The sequence below is a fragment of the Salvelinus alpinus genome, chromosome 24 (genome assembly GCF_045679555.1).
Source record: "Salvelinus alpinus chromosome 24, SLU_Salpinus.1, whole genome shotgun sequence".
In the NCBI taxonomy this organism is placed as follows: domain Eukaryota; kingdom Metazoa; phylum Chordata; class Actinopteri; order Salmoniformes; family Salmonidae; genus Salvelinus; species Salvelinus alpinus.
The window spans coordinates 30,152,875-30,180,441 of NC_092109.1; the positions used below are offsets into that span (position 1 = coordinate 30,152,875).

The 27,567-nt window shown below is 44.0% G+C and overlaps 1 protein-coding gene across 1 annotated transcript; it reads right to left on the reverse strand.

Annotated features, from left to right (window-relative positions):
• Positions 1 to 751: 751 nt before the first annotated feature.
• Positions 752 to 19,401, reverse strand: LOC139552596 (transmembrane protein 47-like). Its single transcript, XM_071364469.1, has 3 exons — positions 18,789 to 19,401; positions 15,851 to 15,991; positions 752 to 2,393 (listed from the first exon to the last, which is right to left on the reverse strand). Exons 1-3 carry the CDS (start codon positions 18,982 to 18,984, stop codon positions 2,212 to 2,214), a joined length of 519 nt encoding a protein of 172 aa, XP_071220570.1. The 5' UTR covers positions 18,985 to 19,401; the 3' UTR covers positions 752 to 2,211.
• Between the last annotated feature and the right edge of the window lie 8,166 nt (positions 19,402 to 27,567).

Genomic DNA, 27,567 nt, shown 5'->3' on the forward strand with positions numbered 1-27,567 from the left:
TGTTATACCCAAATCTACCCACATTCTGTCAAATGAGAATTTCACAAATGAGACGTGCTTGATATTTACATATTCATTAGGTCCCGAACATTCAAAATGTCAAAATAGGCAATAATGACACTGCACCACTCTAATAGTACTCTAATAGCACAATAGGCATGTAATAAATGATGGTGTCCTGAACTATTTTGCCGCTGTTGTTTGGCCCCACTTTCATCTAGTGGACAGGAACCACTATTAGTGTCTGTGTGAAGCCCTGAGAGACCATCAATATCCTGCCAGCCAATAGCTCCGAACCTCATTACGCTCCAGCCCAGGAGTCTCATTCCCACGTCCCATTTAGCCGCAAGCAGTCACACTGGTAATGACAACGATACTTGCCCTGCTGCGGCTGTTTCGTTCTGGCCTGTGAGGTCCTTGTGTCCTGGGTCATGATAGAATGGTGCAGACATGTAAGAGTTTGCAAGTGGCTCCCTGCCATGCCGCTTCCTCCAAAGTGAGGTACCAATCATTTACCTTTTTCCTCAGTGGTACATTCCTGCCATAGTTTTCACGGGGTATTTCTGGGCCAGAGTTATGACTGGAACTATACTGTTCAAAGACTATGTTATGCATGTTCACATGACTTTCACTCTTCATAGTTGTGCAAATGTTCAGACCACCAAATCAATTTGCAAAGCATTTGACATAATCTAGAGCAAACGCTTAAGACTGCTGTATTAATTTAAAACAAATGAGAAGCGTTTGGTCATTATTGCATATATATCAGTACTGTTTATTTTACACTACAAATGTCAGGAGGAGTTAGAAAACCAGGCATGTTTTGGGATTCACCCATTTTAAGTTCTCAGTGTTCAGAAACTGCAATTATGAAACAGCATACATAAAATATATATCTTCCTGTGGGAGAATAGATAGCAAGATAAATGATACCATCAATACATTAACAATATTAGTTGTCGTCATCACAAAAAAATACACAAAAGGAAAAAGAATATATGGGTCGTTCCACTAAGAGTGCCTTTTGCATCCATTTGCTATTTTAAATAAACATTATTACATATTAAAAGACTTTTATATTAAATGAATATAGACCACATGGAGAATTCTATAAATCACATTTTTTATATGAATAAAGACTTGCTAAAGAGCCCAAATTGTGTATTTTGACATGTCCCTCCATGCACCCTCTGTGACTTGTAATATTTTAACCCACTTAACCCGAACATTCTGTACGTTTTCACCATCATTGTAAAGCCCTAGTTATGAAGTTGCTTTGACAAAATTATTTCTGAAAATTAGTAGTCATTAGTAATTAATAGTCAAATCATAGTGTAAAAGCAGGTGAGCTGGCTCTACTCCTATTGGACATTTTCTGGTGTCGTCGTGGAAAGTGAGGGGTCGAGCACAACACATCAACCCTGTTACCCATAGATAGATATACTAGAAATGTTTAAACAATTAAACATTTTTGGTGAAGCTTGCATTCAATTGCCCCTCCCTGTTGCAAACAACAGGGAGTGGCAAGTCAAAACAGGATCCATGGCTGATTTAAGATTAAATTGTCAACCCTGTTACTTTATTTGGCACTTAATAGGCACTTTCTATTGTCGTTATTTATTTTGAGATGGGAAAACTTTTATTAAGTTGAACATTTGCTCTTTATGACAGAATGTTAAAATGTGAAATCAAAAGTAATTTTTTTCAAAAGGCACCGAATTGGTGGGATGGCCCATATACTGTAACAATCCCCTATATAAACACCTCAGCCCAGAGGGTAGGGCTCAGAGAATCTACTTTCTTGTTGCTCTACAAATGGAGATTCATGGGATGTGCTGTAGAAAAGTTCATAGGTCGAGTGGCCCGTCTGTCCAAAACCATTTCTGTGATTTAACATCATGGCTGTCTGTCTGTCTGACCGTGGTGAGGGTCTCTGGCACCCCACTGGGGACAGGCAGACATTCTCTCCACACAGCTGCTCCTCCGACTTCATCTCTCCTGCTGATCAGCCAGAGCCAGGAGCCCTCACACGCTGTCTATAAATAACAGAGATGTACTGTATGTAGGTGTCGAAGCTTGTCTATGTGGGCAGAGGAAGGATGTGTTTGTGTGGGTGTGTTGTCGCACAAGAGAGTGAATGTCAATATTTGTTTGTGTGTGTGACAGAAAGAACAAGAGAGAGATATAGAGAGTAGGAGAGAGAGAGAGGATTCAGTACATAGCGTCCTCGTACATGTCCGTCCGGAGGCAGAAGAGGATGCCTCCCCCTAGCATGAAGATGGTGCCTCCCCAGCCCAGTCCGTAGCCCCAGTTGAACTCATGGTAGGTCTGGAGGACAGTTCCATCAATGAACTTGATTGGGTAGAGGACCAGTGCACAGGCCTGAAGGACCACTGAAATAAAGGGGGGAAAAAACAGATAACATATTTACATCTTTCTGTGAGTTAACATTTTAGCAATTAGACAATGTACATATGTCTACTATCTCTGTATACTATGTGAGATGGTAAAAGGGAACATCACCAGATAGCCATCATCACTTCTGCTTGCCTGACAAGGCTCTTTGTTGTATGAATGAATGGCTACCTGTGTGCAGGTAGAGAACCATTGATGCCAAGGCTGCTGATGGGAAACTGGAGCTGTGTGTGAGTCAGAGAGGGGACAAAAGCCAAGGCCAGGAAAAGGGTGGTAGATAGATATCACAACCCAACCGTTACCCAGCGTCCACTACACTCTATAAACCCTGTTCCTCCTCCACGGGTCCTATCACACTCTGTCTGCTCCTACCCTCAGAGGCCCAACAGCTGCTCATTACTGTAGCCTGCAGCCAACTACCAGGCACAACAGACCCACCTGGCTCATTACTGCAGCCTGCAGCCAACTACCAGGCACAACACACCCACCGGGCTCATTACTGCAGCCAACTACCAGGCACAACACACGCACCGGGCTCATTACTGCAGCCAACTACCAGGCACAACACACGCACCGGGCTCATTACTGCAGCCAACTACCAGGCACAACACACGCACCGGGCTCATTACTGCAGCCAACTACCAGGCACAACACACGCACCGGGCTCATTACTGCAGCCAACTACCAGGCACAACACACGCACCGGGCTCATTACTGCAGCCAACTACCAGGCACAACACACGCACCGGGCTCATTACTGCAGCCTGCAGCCAACTAATCAAATCAAATCCAATTTTATTGGTCACATACACATATTTAGCAGATGTTATTGCTGGTGTAGCGAAATGCTTGTGTTTCTAGCTCCAACAGTTCAGTAATATCTAACAACAATACACACAAATCAAAATGTAAAATAATGGAATTAAGAAATATATCGGCATGGCATTGACTAAAATACAGTAGAATAGAATACAGTATATACATATGAAATGAGTGAAGCAGTATGTAAACATTATTAAAGTGCCCAGTGATTCCATGTCTATGTATATAGGGCAGCAGCCTTTAAGGTACAGGGTTCAGTAACCGGGTGGTAGCCAGCTAGTGATGGTTATTTAACAGTCTGATGGCCTTGAGATAGAAGCTGTTTTTCAGTATCTCGGTCCCAGCTTTGATGCACCTGTACTGACCTCTCCTTCTGGATGATAGCAGGGTGAACAGGCCGTGGCTCGGGTGGTTGTTGTCCTTGATGATCTTTATGGCCTTCCTGTGACATCAGGTGCTGTAGGTGTCCTAGAGGGCAGGCAGTGTGCCCCAGGTGATGCGTTGGGCGGACTGCACCACCCTCTGGAGAGCCCTGCGGTTGCGGGCGGTGCAGTTACCGTACCAGGTGGTGATACAGCTCGACAGGATGCTCTCAATTGTGCATCTGTAAAAGTTTGTGAGGTTCTTAGGGGCCAAGCCAAATTTCTTCAGCCTCCTGAGGTTGAAGAGGCGCTGTTGCGGTCCCGTTGATGTGGATAAGGGCGTGCTCCCTCTGCTGTTTCCTGAAGTCCATGATCAGCCCCTTTGTTTTGTTGCCGTTGAGGGAGAGGTTATTTTCCTGGCACCACTCCGCCAGCCCCTCATAGCCTACAGAGAGGACGTCTTGCCATGATTGCTAATCAGGCCTACTATGGTTGTGTTGTCTGCAAACTTGATGATTGAGTTGGAGGGGTGGACCCCAGATGCACAGGGCCAAGAGCTTGATGATGAGCTTGGAGGGTACTATGGTGTTGAAGGCTGAGCTACAGTCAATGATCAGCATTCTTACATAGGTATTCCTCTTGTCCAGATGGGATAGGGCAGTGTCCAGTGCAATGGCGATTGTATTGTATGTGGATCTATTGGGGCGGTAAGCAAATTGAAGTGGGTCTCGGGTGTCAGGTAAGGTAGAGGTGATATGATCTTTAACTAGCCTGTCAAAGCACTTCATGATGACAGAAGTGAGTGCTACGGGGTGATTGTCATTTAGTTACCTTTGCTTTCTTGGGTACAGGAACAATTGTGGACATCTTGAAGTAAGTGGGGACAGCAGACTGGGATAGGGAGAGATTGAGTATGTCCGTAAACACTCCAGCCAACTGGTCAGCGCATGCTCTGAGGACGCGGCTAGGGATGCCGTCTGGAACGGCAGCCTTGTGAGGGTTAACACGCATAAAATGTCTTACTCACGTCAGCCACGGAGAACAAGAGCCAACATTCCTTGGGAGTGGGCCACGTCGATGGCACTGTGTGATTGCCTTGCGGAGGGAATAACTACACTGTATTCAACCATATTCCCAGTCACCTTGCCATGGTTAAATACGGTGGTTTGCGCTTTCAGTTTAGCGCAAATGCTGTCATCTATCCACGGTGTATGATTTGGGTAGGTTTTAATAATCACAGTGGGAACAACATCCTCTATACACTTCCTGATGAACTCAGTCACCGTGTCCGTGTATATGTCAATGTTATTCTCAGAGGCTACCCAGAACATATCCCAGTCCACGTGATCAAAACAATCTTGAAGCATGGATTCCGATTGGTCAGATGAGTATTGAATAGACCTTAGCACGGGTACTTCCTGTTTGAGTTTCTGCCTATAGGAAGGGAGGAGCAAAATGGAGTTGTGATCTGATTTGCCCGAAGGGAGGTCGGGGGAAGGGCTTGTAGGCATATGTGAAGAGAGAATAGCAGTGGTCGAGTGTTTTCCCAGCGTGAGTACTAAAGCCAATGTGTTGATAGAACTTCGGTAGCGTTTTCTTCAAATTTGCTTTGTTAAAATCCCCAGCTACAATAAAATGCAGCCTCAGAATATGTGGTTTCCAGTTTGCACAAAGTCCAGTGTAGTTCCATGAGGGTCGTCATGGTATCGGCTTGAGGGGGAATATACACAGCTGTGACTATAACCGAAGAGAATTCTCTGGGGAGGTAATACGGTCAGCACTTGATTGTGAGGTTTCTGTACGTTATCACAATCACACCATGAGTGGATAATCATGAAACATATACCACCGCCCTACCAGGCACAACCCACCCACCAGACTCATTACTGCAGCACAACACACTGGCCCATACTTCACCACACAGTAAACAAACATCCTGTATCCAATCTCTAGTTCTCTTGTAACGTTCTAATGCATCCTCCTTCGGTTGACTCTGAGCAGTACTCTACCATATGTTATACTCTATGGTTGTGGCATAACATTCTTGGGCTTTATTGACGAACAGCCGAATTGACGAACAGCCTAAATTGGCCCGTATTCACAAAGCAACTCAGACGAGTGCTGATCTAGAATCAGTTTTGCCTTTCAGGTCAAAATTAATAGGTTTATATGGACGGCAGGCACCTGATCCTAGATCAGAACTCCTACTCTCAGACGCTTTATGAATACAGGCCATTGTATTAAACAATTCTGGTCCAGTATTTTACACGCTGTACTGAAGTATTTAGGTAAAGGCCTACAGATACTGGATCTTAATTTGACCAGTATTGTCGTAGCAAAATAATCCTACGGCATAATAGTCCATAATGTTGCTCGATCGGTGGTTATGCTATTATGTGGAAAAATGAGGCTACATGAAAAGTGCAATACGCTCACCTTTAAAACTATCAGCAAAAAAAAGAAAGATCAAATTACAATGAAAAATATAAATGCCAACATGCAACAATTATGTTACAGCTCATATAACAAAATCAGTCAATTGAAATAAATTCCTTTGGCCCTAATCTATGGATTTCACATGACTGGGACTACAGATATGCATCTGTTGGTCACAGATATCTTTAAAAAAAGGTAGGGGTGTGGATTAGAAAACCAGTCAGTATGTGGTGTGACCACCATTTGCCTCATGCAGCGCGACACATCTCCTTCACATAGAGTTTATCAGGATGTTGATTGTGGCCTGTTGAATGTTGTCCCACTCATCTTCAATGGCAGTGCGAAGTTGCTGGATATTGGCAGGAACTGGAACACGCTGTTGTACACGTCAACCCAGAGCATCCCAAACATGCTCAATGGGTGACATGTCTGGTGAGTATGCAGGCCAGGGAAGCACTGGGACATTTTTTGTTTCCGGGAATTGTGTACAGATCCTTGTGACATGGGGCCGTGCATTATCATGCGGTGATGGCGGCAGATGAATGGCACGACAATGGGCCTTAGGATCTCGTCCTGGTATATCTGTGCATTCAAATTGCCCTCAATAAAATGCAATTGTGATCATTGTCAGTAGCTTATCCCTACCCATACCATAACCCCACTGCCACCATGGGGCACTCTGTTCACAACACTGACATCAGCAAACTGCTCGCCCACACGACGCCACATCTGACCGGTACAGCTGAAACCAGGATTAATCTGTGAAGATCACACTTCTACAGCGTGTCAGTGGCCATTGAAGGTGAGCATTTGCCCACTGAAGTCAGTTATGCCGCAGAACTGCAGTCAGGTCAAGACCCTGGTGAGGACGACGAGCACACAGGTGGGCTTCCCTGTGACGAATTCTGACAGTTTGTGCAGAAACTCTTTGGTTGTGCAAACCCACTGATTCATCAGCTGTCCGGGATTTCTGGTCTCAGACGATACCGCAGGTGAAGAAGCCAGATGTGGAGGTCCTGGGTTGGCATGGTCAGCGGTTGTGAGGCCGGTTGGACATACTGCCAAATTGGACGTTGGAGGCAGTTTATGGTAGAGAAATTAACATTAAGTTCTCTGGCAGCAGCTCTGGTGGACGTTCCTGCAGTCAGCATGCCAATAACACACTCCCTCAACCTGAGACATCTTGTGGCATTGTGTTTTATGACCATGCTGTTTAATTAGCTTCTTGATATACCACACCTGTCAGGTGGATGGATTATCTTGGCAAAGTAGAAATGCTCACTAACAGGGATGTAAAGAAATTTGTGAACAACATTTTAGAGAAATAAGCTCTTTGTGCCTATGGAAAAATGTTGTGATCTTTTATTTCAGCTGATGAAACATGGGACCAACACGAATATATTTTTGTTCAGTGTAAGATCTGACACGTGTACTATAACTAGCTCTATGTAGGCATAATACTGTCATATGATCCTCAACTCCAGAGAAAAGTAAAATGTTCCACCAGTGTTTAAAGTTGTGTTCCACTGGACTGTATTGAGTCTGTAGTGGCAGAGTACAACACTGTTAAAGCTCCCAATTCACCGCTTCATTGACAACGTTTGACCTGACAAAGATCCCAATTCACCGCTTCATTGACAACGTTTGACCTGACAAAGATCCCAATTCACCGCTTCATTGACAACGTTTGACCTGACAAAGATCCCAATTCACCGCTTCATTGACAACGTTTGACCTGACAAAGATCCGTTTGGGATGGAAACGTTGTCAACACAGAGGTGAATTGGGAGCTTTAACAGTGTGCAGGCCTTCTTGTTCTTTACTAGTATTCTTTATTAGCCTATGTTTTTAAGGATGTGCAAATGCCCACAAACTTATCTATAGACTGTAGTGGCAGAGGTCATAATAGAAAACCTGACGCGTCACACTGAAATATCCCTATAGCGACACAACTTTCATTATGGACATCATGTGTTAACATTGTTCGGTGCAACTTGCGGAGCAGGAAAGGTTTAACACAGTAGTTGCCACACAGTTGTCAGATTGTTATAAGGCTCAGTGAATGTCTGTTCTGTACATCCTGTGGAATAGTCACCAGTGTAAGCCGAACTGAACTTTGATCTAATACCGCTACAACTGTTTAAGTTATGATTCACTTTGGCTCCCTTTGGTCACATTGTGTAAACTCATCCCTCACATCACATTCCTCACATTCTGAGTCAACTCATTCTTAATAAATCATTTTAAGAGCAGGAAGCTGTGTGTGTGTGTGTGTGTGCGTGTACATGTCTGCTTACACGTGTGTGTGCGCGATCACGCATGTGTGTTCTTCCTACTTTTAGAGTCAAACAGTAGGGCGTCTAGTTAAAAGAGAGAAATACCACACTGTGGGCCCTCTAGACATGTTAACTACTGTTCCTTGTGAGTGTGTATACGTGTGAGTGAGTGTGTATACGTGTGAGTGTGCGTGAATACGTGTGAGTGTGTGTATATGTGTGAGTGAGTGTGAATACGTGTGAGTGAGTGTGAATACGTGTGAGTGTGTGTGAATACGTGTGAGTGTGTGTATACACGTGTGTGTGTGTGTGTATACGTGTGTGTGTATACGTGTGTGTGTGTGTATACGTGTGTGTGTATACACGTGTGAGTACTGGACTCAGAGCGAGGACATTGTGTAATTTACTGAGACCACCTATTTCCTTCCTGCTGTACAAGGCGGCGGGGCCTGGAGGAGAGGAGGCGGCGGGGCCTGGAGGAGAGGAGGAGATGGAGAGGGGGGTAGGCTGAGACATAAGCCAAGGAACATGACTCTGTTGAGGGAGGCCAGACTGAAGCGGCTGGGCTGGGGCTGTAACTCTGGCCAGCAGTTAGGCACAACTCTATTGACTCCAAGCTTTTCTCTGACTAGGGGAAAGGTTGGGAAATGTACCACTCTCCCCTTCCCTCGCTTCCATCTCTCCCCCTCCCTCCCGTGACTGAGAGCTCACTCCCATCAGAGAGTGCTCTCTCCCTTTACCCCCCCTCTCCCGTGACTGCTGGCTTTCACCCTCTCCCCCCCTCTCCTGTGATGGAGGGCTCTCTCCCTCTCCCCCCTCTCTCCCGTGACGGAGGTCTCTCTCCCTCCCCCTCTCTCTCCCGTGACGGAGGGCTCTCTCCCCCCTCTCTCTCGCGACGGAGGGCTCTCTCCCTCTCCCCTGTGACGGAGGGCTCTCTCCCTCTCCCCTGTGACGGAGGGCTCTCTCCCTCTCCCCTGTGACGGAGGGCTCTCTTCCCCTCCTTCTCCCCCCTCCCTCCACCTCCCTCCTGTGACTGGGGGCTTTCCTGCCATAAGGAGACCTTTATCCTCACCAGGCCTGAAAGCACTGCCTCTTACACATTTCTCAGCAAATGACAAACAGCAAAAGCCTCAGACATCATATCTACCCCACTACATACTGTTCCTACAGTACTGCAGGCTTTCATGCTGTTTACGTTTTTCCAAGAGCGTGCTTAAGTAACCTTGTGATGGAACCAATGGTTGGCTGTATCCATCCTTACACCTGTCCCCCAATGGACTTGCAGAACACTTCCCAAACAGAACACTTAGAAAAGATATGTGTTGAGGCCTAAGAAGAGAAAGTACAGGGAGTAGGAGTAAGGGTATGTTAGCATTCGACACAAATGGCATAGCAGGATGCATGTCTGTTATATAAACACGTTTTATATTGGGGAAAGTTGTAATGATCACCACCCAAGTAAGGCTGTGGTCTCTGCTTCATCATTGTTTTCAAACCACAAGATGTACTGACTGCACACCGCTCTATTCCTGACATCACATACAACACACAGACACGCACGAACACACCTTTTGTTTTTCATTATTAGAAACAACAAAAACAATGTGTGTTTTAATATTGCTTTCTTATATTTATTTTTTTATAATTTTTTAAAATTTTCTAAATTTAAATTTTATTTTTTTAAATAATTTTTATCCCATTTTCTCCCCAATTTCCGTGGTATCCAATCGCTAGTAATTACTATCTTGTCTCATCGCTACAACTCCCGTACGGGCTCGGGAGAGACGAAGGTCGAAAGCCATGCGTCCTCCGAAGCACAACCCAACCAAGCCGCACTGCTTCTTTAACACAGCGCGCCTCCAACCCGGAAGCCAGCCGCACCAATGTGTCGGAGGAAACACCGTGTACCTGGCCCCCTTGGTTAGCGCGCACTGCGCCCGGCCCGCCACAGGAGTCGCTGGAGCGCGATGAGACAAGGATATCCCTACCCGCCAAACCCTCCCTAACCCGGACGACGCTATGCCAATTGTGCGTCGCCCCACGGACCTCCCGGTCGCGGCCGGCTGCGACAGAGCCTGGGCACGAACCCAGAGACTCTGGTGGCGCAGCTAGCACTGTGATGCAGTGCCCTAGACCACTGCGCCACCCGGGAGGCCCCGCTTTCTTATATTTTAACCTTTATTTAACTTGGCAAGTCAGCTAAGAACAAATTCTTACTTTACAATGAAGGCCTACCCCCGGCCAAACCCTAACACGGACGATGCTAGGCCAATTGTGCGCCGCCCTATGGGACTCGCATTCACGGCCGGTTGTGATACAGCCTGGAATTGAACCAGGGTCTGTAGTGACGCCTCTAGACCACTGCGCCACTCAGGAGCCCTAGTCTACTATGCTTGTCCCCTCTGTGAATGTTTTATATGGTGATGTATTGGTTGTAATATGCAGCTGTTAATTTGCAACAGTACAGTTCACACAAGAAAAATACAAAGTATTGTGAAATTTGTTTTTTGAACTATGACTTATGAGTTGAGTGCTCCTCTGCACTGTCATTCCAGGACTATTTATTGTGTTTCACTGAGCCTGAAAAGGAAAAGAGCAGGCAGAGAGAAGAGAGAGAGAGAGAGAGAAAAAGAGAGAGAGAGAGAGAAAAAAAGAGAGAGAGAGAGAAAGAGAAAGAAAAAGAGAGAAAGAGAGAGAAAGAGAAAGAAAGAGAGAAAGAGAGAGAAAGAGAAAGAAAAAGAGAGAAAGAGAGAGAAAGAGAAAGAAAAAGAGAGAAAGAGAGAGAGAGAGAAAGAAAGAGAGAGAGAGAAAGAAAGAGAAAGAGAGAGAGAAAAAAAGAGAGAGAAAGAGAGAGAAAAAGAGAGAGAGAAAGAAAGAGAAAGAGAGAGAGAAAGAGAAAGAAAAAGAGAGAGAAAAAGAGAGAGAAAAAGAGAGAGAAAAAGAGAGAGAAAAAGAGAGAGAGCGAGCTATGGGGAGGGAATACATTCCTCTCTTCATTGGTAACTGTGCAAATTCTGTGGCTGCTTTTTCTTGGCACACAGCAGTCTGCTTTCTGGGTCTCACAACAGCTCCCTCACCACAGAAAGAGTTAGCTCAAACCCAACTCCCCTCTTACCCCCCCCTCTCCTTCTCCACACTTTAGTATTTTATTAGGATTCACATTAGCTGTTGCCAAGGCAGCAGCTACTCTTCCTGTCCTGAGGTCCAAACAGAGATAAAACATGACATCAAACAAAACACTGTGCATTATATTAATGTAGATTTCTCCATTACAGTATTACAATACTACATTACTAAGAATAGTGTGTGGGTGTGTGTAGAGTGCATGTTTTAGAGAGTGTGTGTGTGTGTGTGTGTGTGTGTGTGTGTGAGTCCCCGTTGTGACGTGAAGTGTTGTTTTATCGCTTTTTAAAAAAATCAGATTTTACTCCTAGCTTGAGTTACCTGAGGTGGAAGAGAGTTCCATCCTAGTGCTATATAGTACTGTGCTTTTACTAGCCACTGTTCTGGACTTGGAGACTATTAAAAGACTTCTGGTGGCATGTCTTGTGGGGTACGTATGAGTGTCTGAGCTGTGTGCTAATCAATTAAACAGACAGATTGGTACTTTTAACACATCACTACCTCACCCTCACATTCAGTCTCAGTCAGTGTCTATTTAGCTTTGTGCAAAAAGCTTGACCATTTTCTCAAATGGTAATTATGTGTCTATGTAGACCAGTGGTTCTTAACCTTGAAGGTACTGAACCCCACCAGTTTCATATGCGCATTCACCCAACCCTTCTTAATTGGAAAAATAAAATATGATTTTTTCAAATTCAAAACATAGGTATATATTTTACTGGTGCACAAAATGAACCGTGCATCAACATCAACACCGTGTGTTCAAAGAACAAAATCATCAAAACATGATTTTCACACAAAAACAAAAACATAATAATGAATATTTACTGCAAATCAGTGTGACTTCTGCTGTTGCCTTTCAGAGACCAGTTCAGAAATGCGCGGCTTCACCTTGGCAAGTGCCACTCTCGTCATTTTGGCAACAAAGTCTGTTCCTTTTCTTCGTTTTTATGTCCAGCATCCTCGAAAAGGATTGCTCGCAAAGATATGTTGTAACAAACGGTATGAAAATCTCCAGAGCTTTCTTAGCAATAACAGGGTACGTTACCATTTGTTGACACCAAAACGTTGAAAGCGTTGTTGTTCTGAAGAGTTGCTGTTGAACCTGGCTCTGCTGAATTTCAATGATTTCATCGAGGTATTCATCATTGACATCTGTTGTCTCAACACTAAACGTGAACGGCTGTCTCACCCATGCTGGATATGACTCTTGTAGGGAAGTATCCGTCGAGAGACTTTGCAAGCTCATCTAAGTGCGTGGCAATTGCTTGCTTCAGTTCCGGCGGGTACAGAAATGTCTCTGATTCCAGATACATCTTCGATCTTACTTACACAGTCGTCCAGCAGGGGAAAGTTTGCGAAGTTATCGTTCTCTGTTCGTCGTTTCCATAACGGTAGCTTTTTTTGAAAAGCCTTCAGGTTTTCCTCCGCTTCGATGATGTTGACTCCACCGCCCTGCATCTTTTGATTGAGATGATTGAGAGCTGCGAAGATATCAGCCATGTACGCTAAAATGAGAATGAACTCAGAATTTTTGAAGCAATCTGCATGACAATGTTGGTGCTCTTGCAAAAACAGGGCTAATTCCACACGCACGGCAAAAACACGATTCAGCACCTGTCCCCGGGATAACCACCGAACGTTAGAATGGTACAGAAGTACCTCGAATTCAGAGCCCATTTCTTTACACAGCTCACTGAAGATGCGGTGCCTCAGAGCACTAGTTCGCACATAGTTCACGCATTCCACTACAATTTTTAATACTTCTGCCAGTTTTGGAGGCAAGGTTTTTGTTGCCAACGCATGCCTGTGCAGAATACAATGCGTAACAATGATGTGTGGTGCATCAGCTTTCACTAGCGCACCAAAACCAGACTTTCTTCCCAGCATGACTGGAGCTCCGTCCGAACAAACTGCAGAAACCATATCCCACGAAAGATTGTTGTCTTTGAAGAAGTCATCCACAAGTTTCTTCACATAGGCTGCCTTAGTTGTTGTTGTAAGAGGCTTACAAAATAAAAAATCTTCCTTTATCACGTCGTCTTTCACATAGCGCACGAATACAGCAAGCTGGCTTAGATTGGAAACGTCTGTGGTCTCGTCGAGTTGAAGGCTGAATTTTGCCGGGCTTGAAATCAGATCTGCAACTACTTGAGCCAAGATGTCTTTGCTCATGTCCTCTATTCTGTCGCTGATGGTGTCATTTTAAAGAGGAATTTGGGATAACTTAACTTCAGCCTCTCTTCCCAGCATGATATTCGCCATCTTCAACACAGCTGGTTTTATGAGTTTTTCACCAATGGTGTGTGGTTTGCCCTGCTTTGCGATCAGGTAAGCAACTTCGTACGATGCTGTGAGGATCGGTTTGTTGATGGGTACAAAGCCGAGAACAGGCAGAGTAGCCTTTTCATCGAATCTGGCTCTCTTCACCTTGAATTCAGCGAGCGTTGTGTTCTTGTATTTTCCATCTCCATGCAGCTTAAGGAAGTGTTCTCTTAGTTTTGCCGGTGCTAGACTAGAATTGCTCAACTTGGCATTGCAAATCATGCAGTTAGGACGCTGACTCCCATCACGTTCCGTTATACATGTGAATCCATATTGTACATATTCGTCCGACCACTTTCTTTTTTTGCTCGACATAGTAAGTATGAAGGGATTCAAATATTAAGAAAGAAATCACAAGACGTACCATCACGACAGTCACAAGTCGACTACTGAGCGCACCAAATTCCCTGCAGCACAGATAGGCCAAGCGATGTAGCGTGATCACCTGCAGCCAATGATGGCCAAGCGGGGCGTGTCATCACGAATCATATGAGTCGGATGTGTGTCTTGACCTCCGCCGAACCCCTGAGACTGACTCACGTTCGATCGAACCCAGGTTAAGAACCACTGATGTAGACCAACTGTGGTGTGAAGGGAAAATAAAGGTAACTGCCAAAATAAAGGAAACACCAACATAAAGCGTCTTAATAGGGCGTTGGGTCACCGTGAGCCGCCAGAACAGCTTCAAAACGCCTTGCCATAGATCTGGCTATGCTCCATGCCATAGATCTGGCTATGCTCCATGCCATAGATCTGGCTATGCTCCATGCCATAGATCTGGCTATGCTCCATGCCATAGATCTGGCTATGCTCCATGCCATAGATCTGGCTATGCTCCATGCCATAGGCTGTAGGCTGTTCATTTACCCGACAAGATATGTTTATGTCCCATGCCATTATTTTATATGATTTTATAATAAGAAAAATAGAATTGAACTTCACTGAAAGAAATAGTGATATTTTTCCCATTCCGGCGCGAGTGCAAATATGAAGTGGATATGTGGAGCGTAAAAGTGATCATTTGAAACAGGTCCTATATCCTTGATATTTAGTTATTTGGCAACTTTAGTTGTGAATGATACAAACCTTAGAATGTCTTAGAAATCTAAATGTATATGTATATGGGCTATATGCTATTGATGATTTGAGAAAGTCCAAAGAAAAATGCTTGATCTCTGTTCCTTGCCTCAGGCTGCACATGCTGTGTGTCCTCTCATCAAGTGATCATATTTTCACCCATCAGACTATTCTCTCATCTTTACTAATATGTAACATTTGTTTAGATTTAGAATGGCCCATTTGGGAACAGGGAAAATACATGTTATCTCTATGCACTTCAATAAATCAAACCTTATTTGTCACAGATAATAAACATTGAGTAGCAGCAGTGTAAAAATGGGGGGGGGGGGTCAATGTAAATAGTCCGGGTGGCCATTTGATTAATTGTTTAGCAGAGAAGTGAGAGCCAGTTTCATCATAGCGCTTGATGGTTTTTGAGACTGCACTTGAAGAAACTTTCAAAATTCATAATATGGACTTGGTCTTTTACCAACTAGGACTATCTTCTGTATACCACCCCTACCTTGTCACAACACAACTGATTGGCTCAAATACATTAAGAAGAAAAGAAATTCCACAAATTATCTTTTAACAAGGCACACCTGTTAATTGAAATGCATTCCAGGTGACTACCTCATGAAGTTGGTTGAGAGAATGCCAAGAGTGTGCAAAGCCGTCATTAAGGCAAAGCGTGGCTACTTGTTTAACACATTTTTGGTTTCTACATGATTCCATATGTGTTATGTCATAGTTTTAATCTCTTCAGTATTATTCTACAATGTAGAAAATAGTACAAATAAAGAAAAACCCTGGAATAAGTAGGTGTGTCCAAACTTTTGACTGGTACTGTATATATATTAAAAATGATCATATTTTTTGCAGTGGTGGCAAGAATTTAACAGCGGTTGGCCACTGCTCCTACATGAATATAGTGGAAACATTAGAGATATAAGTGATGGTGTTGTGGATTATTGTAGAGTGTTGTACAGTATGTCCATGTATGGTGTTTATGTTGGAGCATGATGGATGTACCTGCAGTGAACAGGAACACGGCCACCATGCGGTAGTGCCGTCTGTGTGTCCCCCGGCACAGGGAGATGAGGGCCACCAGGAAGGTCACCAGAGTCACCGCAGCACCGGCCAGCAGCAGCACCAGAGTGGCGATCTGCCAGTCTGCAGGAGGAGGAGACATGTTACCGACACGCACGTTCCAGACAACCATCGATTCACAGGGTACTCTACTCTAGTCACTCACTGAAATCAGACAATGGTGGAGTTGAATCCCCCATTAACTAAGATCAGTGATGACAGACAAGCAGGAAACAAATAACCTACTGCTCGTTACAACGCAAAACACGTGTGTTTGTGGTCAAGAAAGATATTAAAATCCCCCAACACACACAGCTCCCCCTCGTCAGTGTTAACAGACAGTGAACAGGGAGTTTAACTCATACAGCTACTTCAAACATGTTCACTTGACTATGTGCCAAAAAGGTTCTCCCATATCCTCCATCCCATCTGCCACTGCCTCTCCTCTGTCCAGGTTCTGGCTGTGCAGAAAGTGCTGAGGTACAGTGCTCCAAAATCCTGCTGACTGTTCAGTTCTCCCTCAGGTCTGTTGTAACTCGGTTGGCTGGCTCATCTCAGAGAACAGAGAGAAGCTCCACTCGAGGCAGCTAATGGGCTCTGTCATGTCTCTCTCTGCCCCCCCAGGCCATTTACTCCTTTGTCTCCTGTAATGTTAACCCCACAGCCCTGATGCCCTTGTCCTAATGCGCTCCGCCAGGCAGGCGTTCTCTCTCACTGCCCAGGGACAAGCTCATCTCTCAGGGCCCACCTCACATTCACCCCCCCCCCCCACTCTCCACCACAACAACAGAGGGGAGGAGATCCATCACAGCAGCTCATAATGCCCCCTCTGCTCCACCTCATCAAGCTGTGTGAGATGAGAGGCCTTCGCAGACCCACTGGGGATGGATGATGATGGTTCCTCATTTCACCCCTACTCAAACGAGCTGGACTTAGAACCAACCACAACACCAGGATGGACCAGAGGAACAATACAGAGACCATTCCATTGACGACACAGTCTGTCCAGACAAACCTCTGAGGTGGGGATAGCAGGAGGCTCTGGCAGGAGAATGACAGGTGTTTTTCTGACAGAGACGGACCATCAAGCTGGGTTGGGAGAGGGAGGGTGTCGCTGGCTGGGCACAGAGGAGACAGTCAGGGTTAACCTGCCTCGCCTGAGCACAGCACCCATCTGGTGTCTGTCTCAGTCTCCACTGCCTGCCAGCCTCTCTGCTCTGTGCTAGAGTCATAAAGCTGGCTGCAGTGGCAGTAGTGTCATCACTAATGCTCTCCCTGCAGGTAAAACAAACAGCACATTCTACTCTGCTTGGAGGTTCAGCCAAGATACTGAGATACTGAGAAGCAGTAGGGAAGAAACTCTTGTTAGGAAGGAGCTTGGGATATTGAAAGAGACCAACAATAGGTTTCAGTAGTGCAATATGATAACATGTTGTTGCCATAAATAGATAGAACACATTCTCAAACATTTTTATGGCCAAAGGAAAGATTTTTTTCTCCCTTAAATATGTGTCTTGAACCTTGTAGGAATGTGTGAGAACTCTGTCTCCTTAAAACAAACTGTGAAATCTATCTATGATAATGCTTTCAGTCCATAACCAAGGACCCTCAATCCCCACCCCCCATTCAAAGAGAGTGAGGGGGAGAGAGACATTCACTAAAAGAGAGTGGCCTACACCAGTGGAACGCAACAATAGGTGGAACACACCCACCTGCATTCACAAAGCTTACAAAGGCCAGTGGAGCACCCAGATGGCACATCACGTCATAGGGACAACTCTCAGCTGAGAAAGAAAACTTTAAATTGCAAGATCAAAAAACCAGTGAGGACACGAAAAGAGAACCGATAGGCCTAAACAGCTTCTTGTATCTCGAGAATTACTCACATAGGTGGCGAATCTCCGCTATATTGGCGCGCTCTGACTGACAGGGCAGAGAGCAAAATATTACCACTGGCCTGGAACGCAAATGTTACAGTAGACACGCATATGTGGAGCCGGACCGAGAGCGATTACAGTACATTAACAATGGTCCATTGTTTGATCTCTTCATCCATGATGTACATAGAAATTCACCGTAAATTCCAGACATTTCTCTCACTATAATCAGATTGATTCACGCATTGTTCTTCTATCCATCTGGGCCAGTCTGTTAATGTGTATAGACTAAACATTGTATAGCCTATGCTAGAACTTTGATAAAGAGAAACAACTGAAAAAGAGACTCTGGGTCTCAGTGAGCTTTTCCTGGTCAAATAAAAGGTGAAATAAATAAACTGCACCAGATGACCCCCAGTGTCCATGCCACAGCATGAAGGCAGGCTTTATAGCCAGGTTCTATAACGTGTTTTACAACAGATGACCCCCAGTGTCCATGCCACAGCATGAAGGCAGGCTTTATAGCCAGGTTCTATAACGTGTTTTACAACAGATGACCCACAGTGTCCATGCCACAGCATGAAGGCAGGCTTTATAGCCAGGTTCTATAACGTGTTTTACAACAGATGACCCCCAGTGTCCATGCCACAGCATGAAGGCAGGCTTTATAGCCAGGTTCTATAACGTGTTTTACAACAGATGACCCCCAGTGTCCATGCCACAGCATGAAGGCAGGCTTTATAGCCAGGTTCTATAACGTGTTTTACAACAGATGATGGGAACTAATATATATTTTTTAAAAGGCCAATATCACAATGTTTGGGTTCCTATAGTCCCAAATCATGCTATGCCAACAAAGGCCTACTTCCCCACGATTTGGGGAGTCAAAGGATTATAACTAATTATGGGGAGCCCTTTTCATCTGGACAGAGAACCACTTGAAAGGCGTGATTTACATCAAGATACAGAATAATTTTAGGAAAAAAACGTTAATCGCTTCTTACCAGATGTGAGGGTGGAAAGGCATCTCCAGCCAGCCTCTGTTTCAGTGCATGATTCCCATAGCGACAAAGAAAAACGCTCTGCCGTTACCCAGGCGGGGCTCAATAACGCTACGATGTCCAGACACAATGCCAGAAATACACAAAGTAAAGCAATCAACTTGAACGGTCGGAAAACGTACACTTCATTTATCGACATTTTTTCATATTAAGTTGACTTGGATCCACGCGTGTTGAAATTGAGGAGAAAAGAAAACCTGCGACAGGGTCCTCAAGCACGATCAGATCCGAAAGTTCAGAATCGACTACAGCAAGTTGTGGTGCAACCCCTCATAAAGTCCTCTCCTCCCCGCGTCTGTCTGTGCGCACAATGCGCTTTACTCAGATCCCGTGCGCCCCCATCTGGACAACTGATATGGCAGCTCCCACAGTCACTGCGGAACTAATTTCACTACTACAGTTGAGATAAGGATGTAAATATACGATCCATCAATATAAGAATGATTACATACGGAGTAGTCTCCTGTGGGCAGATTATGCGTGTAGTTGACCAAATTACTCGAGATTTTACTTCTGGGTTAACCGAGATTACAGACGGAGGCGTTTTGGATACCATGGACTGGAAACCAATCAAAATCCCAAATTCCTTCCCACATTGGACCATCCCGCCAGTCATTGGTCGCCTAACACCTCTAACAAGGTCACATGACCGTTCCATAACGACCACCTGGTCAGAGGCTGGACCTCAAATCTATGGTTGCTGTCCAAACACTTAAAAGACACCATATTCCCTCAAATTAAGTGGACACTTCTGATGACGTAACATGACGTCTGACGAGTATACACTTGCAGGGCGGTGGGGGAGGGAGGAAGGAATTACTTTTAAATGGACCACCCTTGGCTGGAAATTCGTCACTCGTTCACCCCGCCATGATTGTGTTTTCCGCCACCGGGTAGCTTGTGGGTGCTTTATATGCGCTTCAGTCAATTATGAGTGCATGTCTACTTATATGAATATACGCCTACTGTATGATAGCTAGAAAATTAATTAGCTAACTAATGTTAGCGTGCCTAGCTGGAACTAGCTGAAGGAAAAAAAAAAAAATTCTACAATTTCCAAAAGATAACCAAACAAAAATATATTCACTTTTAAGAGAGCTGTTTGTGCTGTCATGTGCATTAGTAGCACAATTTCTAACTTACTTGCATTCGTTTTTACTTACACTTGTATGTCTTAGCGGATGTACAAAAGTCGCGATTTGAATTAATGGAGAGTTTCAGGCCCCGGAGTGAACATAATTGTACACTCGCAAAGCCAACTAAAAACGGGGATTCCCCCAAGGGCATAAGGCGAAGGTAAGTGGACGAGGGTGTGTCTTTTAAGTGTTTGGACCGCGGGCTATAAATTAGCTCACCTGAGTTCTGTTTGGTCAGAGAGGAAAAGGCGAAGCGAGAGGGATAACTGGGCCTAAAATCTGTCTTCTCGCATACCAATGAGTGCATGTCAAATTTAGTTAACAAAAAATGTAATGGGTTATTTGCTCGAATATAAGTTTCGGAATGCTTAGGTTGTTACAACTGTACTGGTATAAGTAGGACATGTGACATCCTGGGAACTTTGAGAGAAAAAAACACTTTATATCAGAGTAGTGCCTGTTATCACACTCATATCTGCCCTCTCATTGGCTAGAATGGTCCCACCTGGCCTTGCCTCAACCAGACTGCCTTAAATGTATTTATTGTTAGAGTGGCCAATGGAGTATCTGGCCAATATAATGGATCATCTGTGGTTTGGTTATTTCAGAGATAAAGAGGCGAAGCGAGAGGTTTTATTCCGCCCAAAATCTGTCCTTGACAATAACCCTACTAAGTGAGGAATTTTTGTATGGAGGGCAATGGGGTGTCGAAATTGGTCAACAAAACTTGATTTGATAATTTGCTATCTGATGCTTATTTGACAGAATAGAAGTTGCATCATGGTTAGGTTGTTACGAATGTACTGATATAAATGGACACGTGGCATTTCGGCAACTTCATGCTACCTGATGAAATTGCTGTATCATATGATCTTGTTGCCATCTGATGCACATTCAGATGTCATAAATCAGCACTGCAGAGCTCTCCCTGTCCTCTGCTGTACCTTGATTGTATTACTGTTGATGATATCTGGAAATGTGCCCATCTACTGTTTCTAGCCCCAATTCTGACTTGTGCTCTAATATGTGCTTCACTGATTTCTGCTGTCGTAAAAGCCTGGAGTTTCTGCACGTTAACACTAGAAGCTTATTACCTAAAATGGATCAATTGAAAGTGTGGGTTCACAGCTCCAATCCAGATGTGTTGGTGCACTCAGTGCACTCAGGCTATCCGGCCAAAGTTAGTTACTTTAAGGAGGAGTTCTCTCTCTGGGTCTAAACCCCAAGAAGTTCTGGAAAATGGTTAATGACCTGGAGAATGAAGCCTCCTCCTCACAGCTGCCCATGTCCCTTAAAGTTGATGATGTGGTTGTTACTGACAAGGAGCGCATGGCTGAGCTCTTTAATCACCACTTCATTAAGTCTGGATTCCTATTTGATTCAGCCCTGCCTCCTTGCCCGTCCAACATTTCCTCATCTCCCACACCTTCTAATGCGTCTAGCCCCGATGTACCTCCCTCTTTTTCCCCTGCCCCGCTACAACGTTTCTCCCTGCAGGCGGTCAGTCAGTCCGAGGTACTAAAGGAGCTCCTTAAACTTGATCCCCAAAAAACATTGGGTCAGATGGTTTAGACCCTTTCTTCTTTAAGGTTGCTGCCCCCATAATCGCCAAGCCTGTCTCTTCTCTCTGGGGAGGTTCCCATTGCTTGGAAGGCAGCCACGGTTCGTCCTTTATTTAAAGGGGGAGATCAGGCTGATCCTAACTGTTATAAACATATTTCTATTTTGTGCTGTTTATCAAAAGTGTTGGAAAAACATGTCAAATCAACTGACTGGCTTTCTTGATGTCTATAGTATTCTCTCTGGTTTGCAATCTGGTTTCTGCTCAGGTTATGGATGTGCCACTGCAACTTTAAAGGTCCTCAATGATGTCACCATTGCCCTTGATTCTAAGCAATATTGACTTGGCCAAAGCTTTTGATACGGTAGACCATTCCATTCTTGTGGGTCGGCTAAGGACTATTGGTGTCTCTGAGGGGTGTTTGGCCTGGTTTGAAACTACCTCCCTCAAAGAGTGCAGTGTATAATGTCTGAACATCTGCTGTCTCAGCCACTGCCTGTCACCAAGGGTGTACCCCAAGGCCCAAACCTAGGCCCCGCGCTGTTCTCAATTTACATCAACAACATAGCTCAGGCAGTAAGAAGCTCTCTCATCCATTTACATGCAGATGATACAGTCTTATACTCAGCTGGCCCCTCCAGCTGATTTTGTGTTAAACGCTCTAGAACAAAGGTTTCTTAGTGTACAACAAGCTTTCTCTGCCCTTAACCTTGTTCTGAACACCTCCAAAACAAAGGTCATGTGGTTTGGTAAAAAGAATGCCCCTCTCCACACAGGTGTGATTACTACCTCTGAGGGTTTAGAGCTTGAGGTAGCCACCTCATACAAGTACTCAGAGGTGTGGACTTGAGTCACATGACTTGGACTCGAGTCACAAATATGATGACTTGCAACTCGACTTTGACTTTAACACCAATGACTCGTGACTTAACTAGGACTTGAGCCTTTTGACTCGAACTGACTTGATACCCTCCCCAAGCCAAATATAAAAAATGATGCTATTAAAAAAAAGTGTGCAGCGCATCAACTCTTAATTTAACGGATTACAGTTTTAATCGGACAGCAGCCAATCAAATTGTGCTAGCTGAGAAAAAGTTGCACATGGCAGTGCATAGGAACGTCGGCGAGTGAATTCAGATGGAGCCCTTGGAAAGATGATACCCAAAATTATTATTTTCGGATATAAAGACTACGCTGTATCAACAAAAAACGGATTGCAACTTGCAAAACATGCGGGAAGAAAATTACAGACAAAGGCGCAACAACTTTCAACTTTGTTCGACATTTGAAGCTGCACAAAGAAAGGTAAGTCGTGGCTAATATAGCTGACAGCTATATCATTCATTACTTTTCCAGTGTAGCATGTTGGCTAACGTAACGTTAAATCAATGAGCCTCCACACAGTCAGTCAGTGCGGGAACGTGATCATTGCACCCAAGATTGAGCTACAACTGGCTAGACAGTTGGTAGCCTAAATCCTGCCTGATGTTACTACTGTTCCTAAAGCCATTGACAAATGTTAGCCTACTGTAACCACACACACACAGTGACCCCCCCCCCCCCCCCCAATAGCGATCGGGGCGCAATCGGGCAATGTAGGCTTGTACACAACCTTGTTAAGGTTGGGCGATTGTGTACAAGCCTACATTGCCCGATTGCGCCCTGATCGCTATTGGGGGGGGGGGGGGGGTCTTTCTTCTGGCTACCCAGGTATTTCCATGGAAATATAAAGTTTATTTGGAAAGTAATAAATATATTTTTAAAAGCATTCATGATTTGCGCAAATGTAATATACTAACTATTACTCTTGTTAAAAATCAAAGTTTAAAATGGTGATCTTTCAGCATGACAATGATCCCAAACACACCGCCCGGGCAACGAAGGAGTGGCTTCGTAAGAAGCATTTCAAGGTCCTGGAGTGGCCTAGCCAGTCTCCAGATCTCAACCCCATAGAAAATCTTTGGAGGGAGTTGAAAGTCCATGTTGCCCAGCAACAGCCCCAAAACATCACTGCTCTAGAGGAGATCTGCATGGAGGAATGGGCCAAAATACCAGCAACAGTGTGTGAAAACCTTGTGAAGACTTACAGAAAACGTTTGACCTCTGTCATTGCCAACAAAGGGTATATAACAAAGTATTGAGAAACTTTTGTTATTGACCAAATACTTATTTTCCACCATAATTTGAAAATAAATTCATTAAAAATCCTACAATGTGATTTTTCTGGATTTTTTCCCCTCATTTTGTCTGTCATAGTTGAAGTGTACCTATGATGAAAATTACAGGCCTCTCTCATCTTTTTAAGTGGGAGAACTTGCACAATTGGTGGCTGACCAATACTTTTTTGCCCCACTGTAGGTTGGAGTCATTAAAACTCGTTTTTCAACCACTCCACAAATTTCTTGTTAACAAACTATAGTTTTGGCAAGTCGGTTAGGACATCTACTTTTTGCATGACACAAGTAATTTTTCCAACAATTGTTTACAGACAGATTATTTCAGTTATTCAATGTATCACAATTCCAGTGGGTCAGAAGTTTACATACACGAAGTTGACTGTGCCTTTAAACAGCTTGGAAAATTCCAGAAAATGATGTCATGGCTTTAGAAGCTTCTGATAGGCTAATTGACATCATTTGAGTCAATTGGAGGTGTACCTGTGGATGTATTTCAAGGCCTACCTTCAAACTCAGTGCCTCTTTGCTTGACATCATGGGAAAATCAAAAGAAACCAGCCAAAATCTCAGATTTTTTTTTTGTAGACCTCCAAAAGTCTGGTTCATCCTTGGGAACAATTTCCAAACACCTGAAGGTACCACATTCATCTGTACAAACAATAGTACGCAAGTATAAACACCATGGGACCACGTAGCCGTCATACCGCTCAGGAAGGAGACGCGTTGTCTCCTAGAGATTAACGTACTTTGGAGTACTGTTTAAGTAGTATTTTAGTATTTTGATACTTTGTGCAAGGCAATTGATAAGCATTAAAACCTTTGTGGATGGGGCCTCCCGAGGGGCGCAGAAGTCTAAGACACTACATCGCAGTTCAAACTGCGTTGCTACAGATGCTGGTTCGATTCCTGTGCCGGCCGCGACCGGAAGACCCGTGAGGCGAAGCGCAATTGGCCCAGCGTCATCCGGTTTAGGGGAGGTTTTGGCCGGCTGGGATGTCCTTGTCCCATCGCACTTTAGCAACTCCTGTGGTGGGCCGGGCGTATGCACACTGACACGGTTGCCAGTTGTACAGTGTTTCCTCCGACACATTGGTGCGGCAGGCTTCCGGGTTAAGTGAGCAGTGTGTCAAGAAGCAGTGCGGCTTGATGGGTCGTGTTTCGGAGGTCGCATGGCTCTCGACCTTCACCTCTCCCGAAGCCGTACGGAAGTTGCAGCGATGGGACAAGACAATTGGACATGACGAAAAGGGGGTAAAATACAATAATTAATTTTTTTTTGGGATGGGTATAATTTGTATGGATAAAATGTATAATAGTAATATTTTAAAAAAATAATTTTGCATGCATTTATTTAAAATTGCATTGGGCCACTTCTGGTGGGATTCTGGTAAGATGCCGGCAAAGTCGGTTGAATTACGGTAGATGGAAACGACGGCAGTCATTCATTTTGATTCTGGGCCGAGTCCGACACCCGATTCCGGGCCGATTTCAATCAGTTCCGGCCCTCCGGAAGAGGGCCGCTTCTGGGACAATTCCTCATTGCTAGCTGGGTAGCCATGGTATATTGCCCATATACCACAAACCCCCGAGGTGCCTTATTGCTATTATAAACTGGTTGTTACCAACATAAATAGAACAGTAAACAAGTATTTTTGTGTCATACCCGTGGTATATATTCTCATATACCACAGCTTTCAGCCAAACAGCATCCAGGACCCAAACTACCTGGTTTATAATTCTTATTATTCCCAATTGAATATGTAAACACATCCTACACATTGACATCAAACTCTGTTGAAAGGTAATCAGAATCCCATCCATATTGTTCTCACAAACACAGTAGGCTTGAAGAGAGCACAAGCACTGTAACGTTAGCCTATCCTTATGTCTGAATATAGATCTAACATAGGCTAACTACAGACTGAGTCCAACAAATTATTTTATGCAATTTAGATTTCAATCAAAACTAGTTATCCAAGTCTGTTTTAGTAAATAGATTTTTAATAGACTACCTACCTTCACTTGAATACAGTTGTATGTACATGGGATGGGGAAGGTTAAGAGGTGGAGGAGTTGTGGATGGGAGTGGGATTCAAGAGGACACTAGAGATCGAGAGGACACTAGATAGTATTTGGTGCCTGGTGTTCTGGTTTTTATATATTCCATAAGTGATGAATTTGCAACATGTTTTTAAAAAAAACAAATAAATAATGAGGTTGTCCTCCCATGAGGGAAAGGGGGTGGGGGTGAATGTGGTGGATATATATTTTTAATAGACTATTTAAAGCTAGTCCTTAGTTTCTACATCAAATTTTTACTTTTAAATTATGATTTTAGAAGAATATAACTTATTTTTTATTTAGTTATTTATTAGTTAGGATTTAATTTTTTACAATACAAAACAAAGACATATAAATTACAAAATACAGATGCACACATACATTAACGACATCACCCCTGCCCAGACCCACCTGCTCAAGATTCTGGTAGTGGTGGCAGCATCATGCTGTAGGGATGTTTTTCAGCGGCAGGGACTGGGAGATTAGTCAAGATCGAGGGAAAGCTAAACGGAGCAAAGTACAGAGTACATGATGAAAGTTTGATCCAGAGCGCTCAGGACCTCAGACTGGGGCCAAGGTTCACCTTCCAACAGGACAACGACCCTAAGCACACAACCAAGACAATGCAGGAGTGGCTTCGGGACAAGTCTCTGAATGTCCTTGAGTCGCCCAGCCAGAGCCCGGACTTAAACCCAATCAAACATCTCTGGAGAGGCTTGAAAATAGCTGTGGCAGTGACACTCCCCATCCAACCCGACAGAGCTTGATAGAATCTGCAGAGAAGAATGGGATTAACTCCCCAAATACAGGTGTGCTAAGCTTGTTGGGTCATATCCAAGAAGACTCAAAGCTGTAATCGCTGCCAAAGGTGCTTCAACAAAGTACTGAGTAAAGGTTCTGAATACTTACGGAAATGTGATATTTCAGGTTTTTTGGTGCAAAATGTATTGGGTATGGTGGGGGAAAAAACAATGTAATCAATTTTAAAATAAGGCTGTAACGTAACAAAACGTGGAAAAGGTCGAGGGGTCTGAATACTTTCATAACGTACTGTAGGTTCTCCCACCGCCTTTGTTTTCTGGGTCCTTAGAAAAACAAAATAATGGGCAATGTTCCCGAAGATTCTGGTGATAGCAAAATGCAGCTAGCCATGTGGATGATTGAAGGACTTCCACCAGACTGACTGGTCTTCCAACATGGAGCCTGGTGCAGTTGCTAGGTGATTTGTAACACAACTGCATGCCCTCTATAAGTAGCAAGTAAAGGCCCTAAGTGGCGAGTTGATACAATTCCAGGTCTGGAAGGTTAAAACCACCCTCTGATTTAGGAATATGTGAAATATTCCTTTTTATTTTATGAGTTTTATTTGCCCGTAAAAAGTCTTATGACCAAGTATATATTTTTTAACAATGTCTTTAGCGGGGTAATTGGTATTACCAAGAATAAATATAAAAACTTTAGAAGCCATTCTGAGGAGGTTTATTCTAACTGTTATTGGAAGATTGTTCCATTTAATTAGATCTGTTTTCATATTGTTGAGTAATGGGATAATTTTATCTTGATATACTTGTTGTTTGTTGTCACTTATTAAGCATCCTAAGTAGTTTATATTTTTTTGTAGTCCACTTAAAGGATTGCTGTAAATCATGAGTTATTTAAAAAAAAAAAAAATCCTATTGCCATTTTGTTTTTTCCATGTTAATATTATATCCTGAGATTTTAGCAAGGGGGCATTGAGTTTTCAATATTGGTCAGGTATATCAGGAGATCATCTGCAAATAAGTTTA